Source organism: Callorhinus ursinus, unplaced genomic scaffold (genome assembly GCF_003265705.2).
Source record: "Callorhinus ursinus isolate GAN/ISIS: 27379988/994484 unplaced genomic scaffold, GSC_fseal_2.0 scaffold1, whole genome shotgun sequence".
Taxonomy (NCBI): domain Eukaryota; kingdom Metazoa; phylum Chordata; class Mammalia; order Carnivora; family Otariidae; genus Callorhinus; species Callorhinus ursinus.
In genome coordinates this window covers 121341495-121355041 of record NW_027397063.1, presented here as the reverse complement: position 1 = coordinate 121355041, position 13547 = coordinate 121341495, and the positions used below count along the sequence as shown (strand labels likewise).

The 13547-nt window shown below is 42.1% G+C and overlaps 1 protein-coding gene across 1 annotated transcript in view; it reads left to right on the top strand.

Annotated features, from left to right (window-relative positions):
• Window positions 1–13547, top strand: part of LOC112820180 (collagen alpha-4(VI) chain-like) — a 106871-nt gene that overhangs the window by 14234 nt on the left and 79090 nt on the right. Inside the window, exons 3-5 of the mRNA XM_073900278.1 lie at window positions 7552–8154; window positions 10315–10902; window positions 11602–12207. Of these exons, the coding sequence (XP_073756379.1) occupies window positions 7552–8154; window positions 10315–10902; window positions 11602–12207 (1797 nt within the window). The remainder of the gene's footprint in view (window positions 1–7551; window positions 8155–10314; window positions 10903–11601; window positions 12208–13547) is intronic.

The following is a 13547-nucleotide window of genomic DNA, read 5'->3' as shown; positions in this document are numbered from 1 at the left end:
GGCAGGTGAACAAGAATAGATGGCCACGAGGAAGCAAAGGAAGATGGGTATTAGCTATTGTCAAAGAGCTATGCAGGCAGATCTGTGGGCTATGAAGGCAACGAATGGGAGAGATAGAGTCACAGACAGTAGCTGTCAATTTTGTGCTTTTTTTTTTTTTAACCTTTTAAAAAAGTTTTTTCTTCTTTAAATTTTTGTATTGTTATGTTAATCACCATACATTATATCATTAGTTTTTGTTGTAGTGTTCCATGATTCATTGTTTGTGCATAACACCCAGTGTCCACGCAGAATGTGCCCTCTTTAATACCCATCGCCAGGCTAACCCATCCCCCCCTCCCCTCTAGAACCCTCAGTTTTTGTTTTTCAGAGTCCCATTGTCTTTCATGGTTCGTCTCCCCTTCCGATTTCCTCCCCTTCATTCTTCCTTTCCTGCTATCTTCTTTTATTTTTTCTTTACATATATTGCATTATTTGTTTCAGAGGTACAGATCTGTGATTCAACAGTCTTGCACAATTCACAACACTCACCATAGTACATACCCTCTCCAATGTCTATCACCGAGCCACCCCATCCCTCTCACCCCACCCCCACTCCAGCAACCCTCAGTTTGTTTCCTGAGATTAAGAATTCCTCATATCAGTGAGGTCATATGATACACGTCTTTCTCTGATTGACTTATTTCACTCAGCATAACACCCTCCAGTTCCATCCATGTCGTTGCAAATGGCAAGCTCTCATTCCCTTTGAAGGCTGTATAATATTTCATTGTGTATATATATATATATGTGTATATATATATATATATATATATATATATATATACACACCACATCTTCTTTATCCATTCATCTGTTGATGGACATCTTGTCTCTTTCCACAGTTTGACTATTGTGGACATTGCTGCTATAAACATCGGGGTGCACGTACCCCTTCGGATCCCTACATTTGTATCTTTGGGGTAAATACCCAGTAGTGCAATTGCTGGATCGTATGGTAGCTCTATTTTCAACTTTTTGAGGAACCTCCATACTGTTTTCCAGAGTGGCTGCACCAGCTTGCATTCCCACCAACAGTGTAGGAGGGTTCCCTTTCTCCGCATCCCCGCCAACATCTGTCGTTTCCTGACTTGTTAATTTTAGCCATTCTGACTAGTGTGAGGTGATATCTCATTGAGGTTTTGATTTGAATTTCCCTGATGCCGAGCGATGTTGAGCACTTTTTTCACGGGTCTGTTGGCCATTTGGATGTCTTCTTTGGAAAAATGTCTGTTCATGTCTTCTGCCCATTTCTTGATTGGACTATTCGTTCTTTGGGTGTTGAGTTTGATAAGTTCTTTATAGATTTTGGATACTAGCCCTTTATCTGATATGTCATTTGCAAATATCTTCTCCCACTCTGTCGGTTGCTTTTGGTTTTGTTGACTGTTCCTTTGCTGTGCAAAAGCTTTTTATCTTGATGAAATCCCAATAGTTCATTTTTGCCCTGGCTTCCCTTGCCTTTGGTGATGTTTCTAGGAAGAAGTTGCTGTGGCTGAGGTCGAAGAGGTTGCTGCCTGTGTTCTCCTTTAGGATTTTGATGGACTCCTGTCCCACATTTAGGTCTTTCAACCATTTGGAGTCTGTTTTTGTATGTGGTGTAAGGAAATGGTCCAGTTTCATTCTTCTGCATGTGGCTGTCCAATTTTCCCAACACCATTTGTTGAAGAGACTGTCTTTTTTCCACTGGACATTCTTTCCTGCTTTGTTGAAGATGAGTTGACCATAGAGTTGAGGGTCCATTTCTGGGCTCTCTATTCTGTTCCATTGATCTATGTGTCTGTTTTTGTGCCAGTACCATACTGTCTTGATGATGACAGCTTTGTAGTCGAGCTGGAAGTCCGGAATTGTGATGCCGCCAGCTTTGCTTTGCTTTTTCAACATTCCTCTGGCTATTCAGGGTCTTTTCTGGTTCCACACAAATTTTAGGATTATTTGTTCCATTTCTTTGAAAAAAGTGGATGGTATTTTGATGGGGATTGCATTGAATGTGTAGATTGCTCTAGGTAGCATTGACATCTTCACAATATTTGTTCTTCTAATCCATGAGCATGGAACGTTTTTCCATTTCTTTGTGTCTTCCTCAATTTCTTTCATGAGTATTTTATAGTTTTCTGAGTACAGATCCTTTGCCTCATTGGTCAGATTTATTCCTAGGTATCTTACGGTTTTGGGTGCAATTGTAAATGGGATCGACTCCTTAATTTATCTCTCTTCTGTCTTGTTGTTGGTGTATAGGAATGCCACTGATTTCTGTGCATTGATTTTATATCCTGCCACTTTACTGAATTCCTGTATGAGTTCTAGCAGTTTTGGGGTGGAGTCTTTTGGGTTTTCCACATAAAGTATCATATCATCTGCCAAGAGTGAGAGTTTGACTTCTTTTTTTTTTTTTAAAGATTTTATTTATTTATTTGAGAGAGAGAGAATGAGAGATAGCACGAGAGGGAAGAGGGTCAGAGGGAGAAGCAGACTCCCTGCTGAGCAGGGAGCCTGACGTGGGACTCGATCCCAGGACTCCAGGATCATGACCTGAGCTGAAGGCAGTCGCTTAACCAACTGAGCCACCCAGGCACCCGAGTTTGACTTCTTCTTTGCCGATTTGGATGCCTCTGATTTCTTTTTGTTGTCTGATTGCTGTGGCTAGGACTTCTAATACTATGTTGAATAGCAATGGTGATGGAGGACATCCCTGCCATGTTCCTAACCTTAGGGGGAAAGCTCTCAGTTTTTCCCCGTTGAGAATGATATTCGCTGTAGGTTTTTCATAGATGGCTTTTATGATATTGAGGTAGGTACCCTCTATCCCTATACTCTGAAGAGTTTTGATCAAGAAAGGATGCTGTACTTTGTCAAATGCTTTTTCTGCATCTATTGAGAGGATCATATGATTCTTGTTCTTTCTTTTGTTAATGTATTGTATCACGTTGATTGATTTGCGGATGTTGAACCAACCTTGCAGCCCAGGGATAAATCCCACTTGGTCGTGGTGAATAATCCTTTTAATGTACTGTTGGACCCTATTGGCTAGTATTTTGGTGAGAATTTTTGCATCTATGTTCATCAAGCATATTGGTCTGTAATTCTCCTTTTTGATGGGGTCTTTGTCTGGTTTTGGGATCAAGGTAATGGTGGCCTTATAAAATGAGTTTGGAAGTTTTCCTTCCATTTCTATTTTTTGGAACAGTTTCAGAAGAATGGGTATTAATTCTTCTTCTTTTAAATGTTTGGTAGAATTCCCCTGGGAAACCGTCTGGCCCTGGGCTTTTGTTTGTTGGGAGATTTTTGATGACTGCTTCAATTTCTTTAGTGGTTATAGGTCTGTTCAGGTTTTCTATTTCTTCCTGGTTCAGTTTTGGTAGTTGATACATCTCTAAGAATGCATCCATTTCTTCCAGGTTATCTAATTTGCTGGCATAGAGTTGCTCATAATACGTTCTTATAATTGTTTGCATTTCTTTGGTGTTGGTTGTGATTTCTCCTCTTTCATTCATGATTTTGTTGATTTGGGTCATTTCTCTTTTCTTTTTGATAAGTCTGGCCAGGGGTTTATCAATCTTGTTAATTCTTTCAAAGAACCAGCTCCTAGTTTCGTTGATCTGTTCTACTGTTCTTTTGGTTTCTAGTTCATTGATTTCTGCTCTGATCTTTATGATTCCTCTTCTCCTGCTGGGTTAGGCTTTATTTGCTTTTTTTTTTCTCTAGCTCCTTTAGGTGTAGGGTTAGGTTGTGTATTTGAGACCTTTCTTGTTTCTTGAGAAAGGCTTGTATTGCTATATACTTTCCTCTTAGGACTGCCTTTGCTGCATCCCAAAGATTTTGAACAGTTGTGTTTTCATTTTCATTGGTTTCCATGAATTTTTCTAATTCTTCTTTAATTTCCTGGTTGACCCATTCATTCTTTAGTAGGATGCTCTTTAGCCTCCATGTATTTGAGTTCTTTCTGACTTTCCTCTTGTGATTGAGTTCTAGTTTCAAAGCATTGTGGTCTGAAAATATGCAGGGAATAATCCCAATCTTTTGGTACCAGTTGAGATCTGATTTGTAACCTAGGATGTGACCTATTCTGGAGAATGTTCCATGGGCACTAAAGAATGTGTATTCCGTTGCTTTGGGATAGAATGTTCTGAATATGTCTGTGAAGTCCATTTGGTCCAGTGTTTCATTTAAAGTCTTTATTTCCTTGTTGATCTTTTGCTTAGATGATCTGTCTTTTTCAGTGAGGGGGGTGTTAAAGTCCCCCACTATTATTGTATTGTATTGTATTGTCAATGTGTTTCTTTGCTTTTGTCTTAATTGGCTTATATAATTGGCTGCTCCCATGTTAGTGGCATAGATATTTACAATTGTTAGATCTTCTTGTTGTATAGACCCTTTAAGTAGGATATAGTGTCCTTCCTCATCTCTTATTACAGTCTTTGGTTTAAAATCTAATTTGTCTGATAGAAGGATTGCCACCCCAGCTTTCTTTTGGTGTCCATTAGCATGGTAAATGGTTTTCCACCCCCTCACTTTCAATGTGGGGGTGTCTTTGGGTCCAAAATGAGTCTCTCGCAGAGTGCATATTGATGGGTCTTGTTTTTTAATCCACTCTGATAGCCTGTGTCTTTTGATTGGGACATTTAGCCCATTTACATTCGGGGTAACTATTGAAAGATATGAATTTAGTACCATTGTATTGCCTGTAAGGTGACTATTACTGTTTATCGTCTGTGTTCCTTTCTGGTCTATGCTGCTTTTAGGCTCTCTCTTTGCTTAGAGGACCCCTTTCAATATTTCTTGTAGGGCTGGCTTCGTGTTTGCAAATTCCTTTAGGTTTTGTTTGTCCTGGAAGCTTTTTATCTCTCCTTCTGTTTTCAATGACAGCCTAGCTGGATATAGTATTCTTGGCTGCATATTTTTCTCGTTTAGTGCTCTGAAGATATCATGCCAGTCCTTTCTGGCCTGCCAGGGCTCTGTGGATAGGTCTGTTGCCATTCTAATGTTTCTACCATTATAGGTTACATATCTCTTCTCCCGAGCTGCTTTCAGGATTTTCTCTTTGTCTCTGAGACTCAGAAGTTTTACTATTAGATGTCGGGGTGTTGACCTATTTTTATTGATTTTGAGAGGGGTTTTCTGTGCCTCCTGGATTTCACAGAACTTCCCCACATTAGGGAAGTTCTCTGTTATAATTTCTCCTATATACCTCTGCCCCTCTCTCTCTTTCTTCTTTTTCCTGGGATCCCAATTATTCTAATATTGTTTCATCTTATGGTATCACTTATCTCTCGAATTCTGCCCTCCTGATCCAGTAGTTGTTTATCTCTCTTTTTCTCAGCTTGTTTATTTCCCATCATTTGGTCTTTATATTGCTGATTCTCTCTTCTGCCTCATTTATCCTAGCATTAGTGCCCCCATTTTTGATTGGACCTCATTAATAGCCTTTTTGATTTCGACTTGATTAGATTTTCGTTCTTTTATTTCTCCAGAAGGGTTCTCTAATAACTTCCATGCTTTTTTCAAGCCCAGCTAGTATCTTTAAAATCATGATTCTGAACTCCAGGTCCGACATTGTACTAATGTCCATATTGAGTACGTCCCTGGCAGTCGGTACTACTTCTTGTTCTTTTTGTTGATTTGATTTTTTCCATCTTGTCATTTTGTCTAGAGGAGAATAGATGAATGAGAGAACAAAATGCTAACAGGGTAATAACGTCCCCAGAAAATATACTCTAAACAAATCAGAAAAGACCTGAAACCAGGGGAAAAGAAAGGGAAAGGAAGAAAATAGAAAGAGAGAGAGAAAAAAAGAAAAAGATAAAAACAAACAAAAACAGACAAAAAAAATCAGAATATGATCAAATACGATCAGGCTAGTGCATAGATCAGTGCCACACACTAGATTTTGTGTATATTTTGGTCTGTTAGAGGAACGTGCCTCCCAAATTTTTAAAGAAAGAAAAACTTATATATGTACAAAAATAAGGGTTGATACGATGAAGGGATGGACTATCACTGTAAGGATGAAAATTATAAAAAATTTTATAAAAGGAATTGATAAGATAAGAAGTTGTTTGAAAAAAGAAAGAAGAGGATTAAAAAAAAAAAAGAAAGAAGAATAAAAGGGGGGAGAGTGTGATCAGGCAGGAGACTAGAACAAAGCCATACACTAGAGTTTTAGGGTATATTTTGATCTGTTAGAAGAAACTGTATTCCAAAATTTTAAAGAGTGAACAACTTATATAGATATGCTAAAAATAAAGGTAACTACTATGAAGTGATAGAATATGACTCTAAAAATAAAAAATAAAAATGTTTTTTAAAAAAGGGATCGATAAGATGTTGGTTGAAAAGGAAAAAGAAAAATTCAAAAAAAAGGAAAAAGAAAAAAGACAGTTAAAAAAAATTAACTTTGAAAGACTAAAGAATCATGGTAAAAAAGCAATGAATTCAAGTGCAGTATTCTCCTAGTGCTGGAGTTCTTCCATTCTCATTGATCAGTAAACTTGGTCTTGGCTGGCTGTTTTACTCATCTTCTGGGGGAGGGACCTTTTGCTGTGGTTCCCAAATGTTTTTGCCAGGAGGCGGAATTGCCGTGCCCTTGTGGGTCTGGGCTAAGTAATCTGCTCGGGTTTGCTCTTGGGAGCTTTTGTTCCCTGCAAGCTTTCCATATAGCTTTAGAGGATGAGAGTGAAAATGGCGACCTCCCAATCTCCACCCCAGAGGAGCCTAGAACTCGGGGCCCCGCTCCTCAGTGCGCCCCCAGAGAAAAGCAGTCAATCACTCCCGTCTCCCCAGTATCCGGCCGCACTCCATGCTCACCCGGCCTGTGACCGAGCGTTTCTATCTCTGGCACCTGACTTGGTGTGGAGTCTCCAAACCCAGCAGATCCCTGCGGTGCACTTTCGTGCCCCGCTTCCCCCAGGGGAGGAAAGGGAGTCTCCCTGGATCTGCTGTTTGTTGGGTCCCTGCTGGAGGAGCAGTGGTCCGACTGTGCCGCGGATCACAGTATATGGCAGCCCCGAGCTGAGAGCCCACTCCTTGGCTCCATCTCTGCAGCTGGCTTCCCCGCTCTGATACCTGGGAGCTCTGCCACACTAAGGCACCCCCAGTCTTTCTGTGACCCTGAGGGTCCTGAGACCACACTGTCCCAGCGAGGGTTCCACCCCCGCTTAGCCACTGGAGCGACGTCCCTCAGCAGAGCCGACTTCTAAAAGTTCCGATTTTATGCTCTGCTGCTCTATCACTTGCCAGAAGCGGCGGACGGAGGCCCCCTCCCTGCCATCTATCCTCCCAAATATCGCCTCGGATTCACTTCTCCGCACTTCCTACCTTCCAGAAAGTGGTTGCTTTTCTGTTCAGAGTTGTTGCTATTCATTTCTTCGATCTCCTGTTGAGTTTGTAGGTGTTCAGAATGGTTTGATCCCTATCCAGCTGAATTCCTGAGACCAGAGGAAATCCAGGTCTCCTACTCCTCCGCCATCTTGCCAATTTTGTGCTGTTTTATCTTGAACTGACTCTCTTCCCCAGTCTGCAGGGAAGCGTCTGTGGGAGATGTCGTGTTTCTAGTGGACGCCAACATCAACCCCCAACATACCCACAGCATGCAGAACTTCTTGCACATCATGGTAAACAGCTTCAATGTCAGCAAAGAGACCATCCGCGTGGGGCTGGCTCAGTACGGCGACATGCCCCATTCCGAATTCCTACTTTCCACCTACCCCCGCAAAGGCGATGTGTTGAAACACATTCAAAGGTTTCAATTTAGGCCTGGGGGCCACAGGTTGGGCCTGGCCCTGCAGTTCCTTCTAGATCAGCACTTCCAGGCAGCAGCAGGGAGTCGGGCAAGCCAGGGAGTGCCTCAGATGGCCCTGGTGATCAGCAGCAGCCCAGCTGAGGATGGTGTGCAGGAAGCCGCCGAGGCCCTGAAGAGGGCGGGCATCCGACTTTATACCGTTGGTGTCAAAGATGCAGTTTTGGCTGAGCTCAAGGAGATTGCAAGCAGTCCTGAGGAGAAGTTCGCCTCTTTTGTTCCCAACTTCTCTCATCTGGGCAGTCATGCTCAGAAGCTGCGGCAACAGCTCTGTGATACTTTGGCAAAGGCAGTTCAACCCGTTGACAACGTCTTTCCAGGTACAGAAGACTTTCCCTTCTTGTTTCTGATCTAGAAGTCACAGAGCTCAAAGCTTTATCTCTTCTTCATCTCTCCCACTGTCCTTATTATTTTCTATATGTATGCATGTTGAATTTTAATATTATAATCTCACTAAACTATCTGTACTCTATGCTCCTCTGCAATAATTGACCAGAGACTTACCATCTTTTTAAATAAATATCTTGGGCCATATGCTGGTTCTATATGCAGATGTAGTGGAAGTCCATTTTTGGAGGAAGAATATTTGTTCCTAGAACGATATTCTTCCTAGATTGAACTTATCCTTGTTGCCTGGATGGGGGGTAGAGGAGGGGAGAGGGGCAATAAATCCTCCAGGAAGCTTGCTTATTGCTTATTTTATTGTCAGTGTGTTGGTATAAAGTATTGGTTATGAGCATGAATTTAGGGAAAAGTACGGTCTGGGTTCAAATCCCACTTCTCCACTTTTTAACTGTGTCGATTTGAACAAATTACTTTATCTCTCTGAATCTAAGTTTTCTTCCTAGGATGGTAGTACCTGCTTCAGAGAGTTGTTGAAATCAATAAAATTATGCAAGTCAGGTGCTTATCACAGTGCTCAGCCCATCAGAGGTGATAGCATTATGATCATTATCTGTGATGATCTAACTCATTAGCTTTGTACTTCTGTCAGTGGTGATGGGACGGAGACTTACAGAAATCCTTTATGAGTTAATTACTTAATTCCATGAGAAAGCAAAGACCTTTGAGCACAGGAAGAGAAGCTTGCTAGTGGTTTTTATCAAAATGCATGAGGATAGAGTCTTCATTACTTATTCATTATTATGGCATTTCTACATAAGGTAGGTAAATTGGAAGAAGTGCGAAAACTTTTCACCCATTTGATGCTGCAAGTATATGATGGTAGTATTGCATTTGTACAACCAAATTATATACCTTGCTTTTGTGTATCACTTCAGGGTTTACAAAAAGGTTTTATGTACTTAGTAATACTAACTACCATTTGCTTGGTACTATATAGTTTGCCAAACTTGTTTACATTGCCCAAATGACTGATAGATACATACATAAGGTGATTCTTTGTTAGACCCATAGGGATGTGTATGATACATAAGGCAATTAGTATTTACTTTTACATAGATATGTAAGGCAATTGGTGTTATTATTATTTGCATTTTTCAAGTGAGGAAACTGAGGCCAAAGGTAACACAACTGGATGGCAGAGCTAGGATTTGATCCCAGGATCTTAAGACCAGATCCATTCCAATAGGACAAGTGTCATGGATTGTGTTCCCCAGAAGCAGAGCTTGAGGCAAGGATTTGGATATACATTATTTATTATGGAAGAGCTCCCAAAGGGTTGGTAAGGATGTAGGGGGTGCAGGACAGAGAGTAGAGAAAAGAAAGGAAGAATGTGATCTCAGGCAAAAGTTCCAGAGGGTAGTTTTAGCTTGATCCTACAGGAGAGCTCAGGAATATAAATTATGCTTCAGCTAGGCTTTCATATATTGTAGGCAAAGCAGCTCCAGTAGCTGAAGGGAAGTCCTCCAATGAACAGTGTACAGAAATTGTAAAAAAGAATTCAAAAGGACTTGGGCAGAGCACAAATAATGTCTGCTATAGTAGATTATCTTATTTTATCCTCAAAACGACTCTGTGAGAGTGTGAGGGCTGGTATAAAAGTTTCAGTGCTGCAGAGAAGAAAACCAAGTCTCAGAAAGGGCTTCTAAGTGGTGGAGCCACAATGACGTGTATAATGGAATATTCCAGCTTTCTGACCTGTTGGTACCAGTATTCTTGTAGAGATGAAGTTTATTACCACTGGAAAGAGGACAACTCCTTTCTCAGCATGCTACTACATTTATAGAAGGGGTTTTCTTCTTCATGAGATTCAAGGGATTGTCCAAGTGAGTTCCAAGATTAGACATATCAGTAGAACAGGACAGAAGCCTCGGAAGATGATGGAGTTGAGGGAAGGAAAAGCACAAGGAATGTTGTCACTTCTCTGAGCACTGTCATTTAGGGTATCTGAGGACCACAGAGTCTAGTCTTACTGGCCCTGACTGGCTCTCCTTTCTGTACACCATTCAGCCCCATTGGTTCTAAGCATTTTGAGCGAAGGCTCACAGACTCCATGACTTTTGTCCTCTTTCTTGCAGCTTGCAGAGAGGCAGTCTTAGCAGACATTGTCTTCCTAGTAGACAGCTCAACCAGCATTGGACCCCAGAACTTCCAGAAAGTGAAGAACTTCCTTTACTCTGTCATCTTGGGGCTTGACATCAGCAGTGACCAGGTCCGAGTGGGACTTGCTCAGTATAATGACAACATCTACCCAGCCTTTCAGCTGAACCAGTACCCTCTGAAGAGTGTGGTCCTGGAGAAGATCCAGAATCTTCCCTACCGTACAGGAGACACAAACACAGGGAGTGCCCTGGAGTTTATCAGGATGCACTACTTGACTGAGGCAGCTGGCAGCCGGGCCAAGGACAAAGTTCCTCAGATAGTTATCCTGGTGACAGATGGAGAGTCAAATGATGAAGTCCAGGAGGCAGCTAACAAGTTAAAAGAAGATGGAGTGGTTGTTTATGTGGTAGGGGTCAATGTCCAAGATGTCCAGGAATTGCAAAAAATAGCCAGTGAGCCATTTGAGAAGTATCTTTTCAACATCGAAAACTTCAACACCCTTCAGGATTTCTCAGGAGGCATTCTTCAGACTCTGTGCTCAGCAGTGGAGGGTAAGATAAAAGGTAAGAAGCTGCATCAAAACCCAACATTCCAACCAGGACACCTAATTACGGTATGAGCCGGGATGCACTGAGTATAGTGGAAGGACAGGAGAAGGAGCTGGCTGCCATCTCAGGAGAACCTGGGGGGACTTCCTAGGTGAAGGAACATCGAAGCTGGGGGTTGAAGAGTGAATGCAGTTCTCATGGGTAGAAAAGGACATCCTGCCATGTTGTTCAGAAGAGGTCCAGAAGACCTATGTTCTTGTCCTGCCTGTGCCACTTTCTAGTTAGGTGAGAGTGGACAAGCAGCTTTACTTCTTCATTTCAGTGTTCTTATCTGTACAGTGAAGATAATAACACTTGCCTAGTAGGATGGCTTATGGGGATTAAATCAAATAATGTGTATAAAAATTGCTAGCACAAAATAACTGCTCCATATATGTCCATTTCCCTTGCCTCTTCCACTGGTGGAAGAAGAATAAGTGAGAGGTGCTTTAGTCTAATAAAGCAGACAACAAAGACAGCAGGGTGGAAGAGGAAGAGAGTCTTGTGATTGGTTCACACAGAGGAGGTGGAAGAATAATATGCACATTGTTACATAAATATAGTACCTCTCCCTCTTGTATTCCCTGCATCCTTTTATTCAGTTTTCATGAGATCTTGATTTGATTTATTTTCTCCTCTATGTCTTTTCCTTCTTCCTCCTCTCTTCAATTCCAGAATTCACCCAAGCTTATGCAGATGTGGTCTTTCTTGCCGACACCTCACAGGGCACATCACATGCCAGTTTCCAGTGGATGCAGAATTTCATCTCCAGAGTGATTGACCTGCTGGATGTTGGCAGGGACAAGTACCAGATTGGGCTGGCTCAGTATGGTGGTCAAGGCCACACCGAATTTTTGCTCAATACCTACCAGACCCGGGATGAGATGATTGCTCACGTCCGTGACCACTTTTTGCTCCAGGGTGGCTCCAGGAGGACGGGCAAAGCTCTGCGATATCTTCATCAGACTTTCTTCCAGGAGGCAGCGGGAAGCCGGTTTCTCCAGGGTGTTCCCCAATATGCAGTGGTCATGACCTCAGGCAAATCTGAGGATGAGGTCTGGGATGCCGCACAGACATTGAGGGAAAAAGGCGTGAAAGTCATGTCTGTGGGTGTACAGAACGTTGACAGGAGAGAACTGGAGGGGATGGCAACCCCACCCCTTGTATATGAGATGCAAGGACAAGATGGAGTCAGACAGTTGATGCAGGATGTGGGTGTGGTGATCCAAGGGACCGGGCAGCTCGGGTTCGGGATTGCATCTGAGAAGGAGCCTGTAGTAGGTAAGGTTTGGTGCCTACATGTGTGAGCCACTGGGAGGTCTCAGAAACTCTGGGGGAAAGAGCAGAGAAGGCAGGCATTCTGGATTCCTCAGTACTGCGATACAAACACCAGTGCAGAGGAGGAGGCATGGGGCTTCCTTGGGCATACACCCTATATTAGTTAACTGTGGTCACAGTGAGGCTGCATAAGAAGCCATCTTCTCAAGATTATTCTGAGAAGAATCATTTATTTTCGCTAATCTTCTGGGGATCAGCTGATCTTTGTTGGGCTCAACTGAATGGCTTTCCTGATCTTGCCTGAGCTTGTTCACAGATTTGAGATTTGGTTGAGGGTTTGTTGATCTACATTTGGTTCTGCTCCATAGCTCTCATCTTCCTCCTGGGATTATTAGGCTAGTCTGGACATATTATTTCCATGGTAACTACAGAGGTGCAAGAGAGAAAACCTAATTACATAAACACTTTTAAGACCTCTGCTTCATCATCTGCTAACGTCCCATCGGCCAAGCAAGTCATACAGTCATGTCATCGTAAGAAAGTATGTTTCCTCCACAGAAGTGAGATATAGGGAGTTAATATCTCTGAACAATAATTCGAGTTACCATATGCCTTTTCTAGGAGAAGGAGCATTCAGGCTTCTCCGCAGAGAAGCTGGTGTTCAAAATGCTCAAGGGAGGTGCTATTAACATTTTGAGTGAGACATTCATAGTGTAGGATTGTACTGTGCATTGTTAGAGGTCTAACATTCCTGGTCCCTGCCAGTAGCATCTCCAATGACAATTCAAAATGCTGCCATATACTTCAAAATGTTCCCTGGGGATGAGAACCATTGAACCTTATCTCCTGATAAGTCCCTTTATACATTCTAACCATTAGCCAAGCTGAACTACTCACCATTTGCTATATATGTGTCATACTTTCCCACCACTGTCTCTGCCCTTGAATACACTGTACCACCAGCCTGGAATGCCCACAGGCAAAACTTTATCCTTCAGTGGTTAAGTTATCCTCTTGGCAGAGCTTCTGGTTGATCCTCACAACAGAAGTGATAAATCCCTCCTTTCTCTGAACTATCATAACTCTGCCCAGACCTCTCAACATGTAAAGCTTGAAAGTCCTTGGAATTTTATAGTCAGGAGAGACAAACACATGTGAGACAAGATGAGGAAAGTCCAAGCAGGGATAATAAGAAACTAAGAAGCCCCTTACAGACATTACATTAAGTAGAAGTAGAATAGAAGGGGAGGAGAAGTAATGGAGAATCTGACCTGGGAGGAATTGTGTTGGTCCCTCAATAATGGGTATGGTCTTAAATACAGGGAGAAGAGAAGAGCCTACTC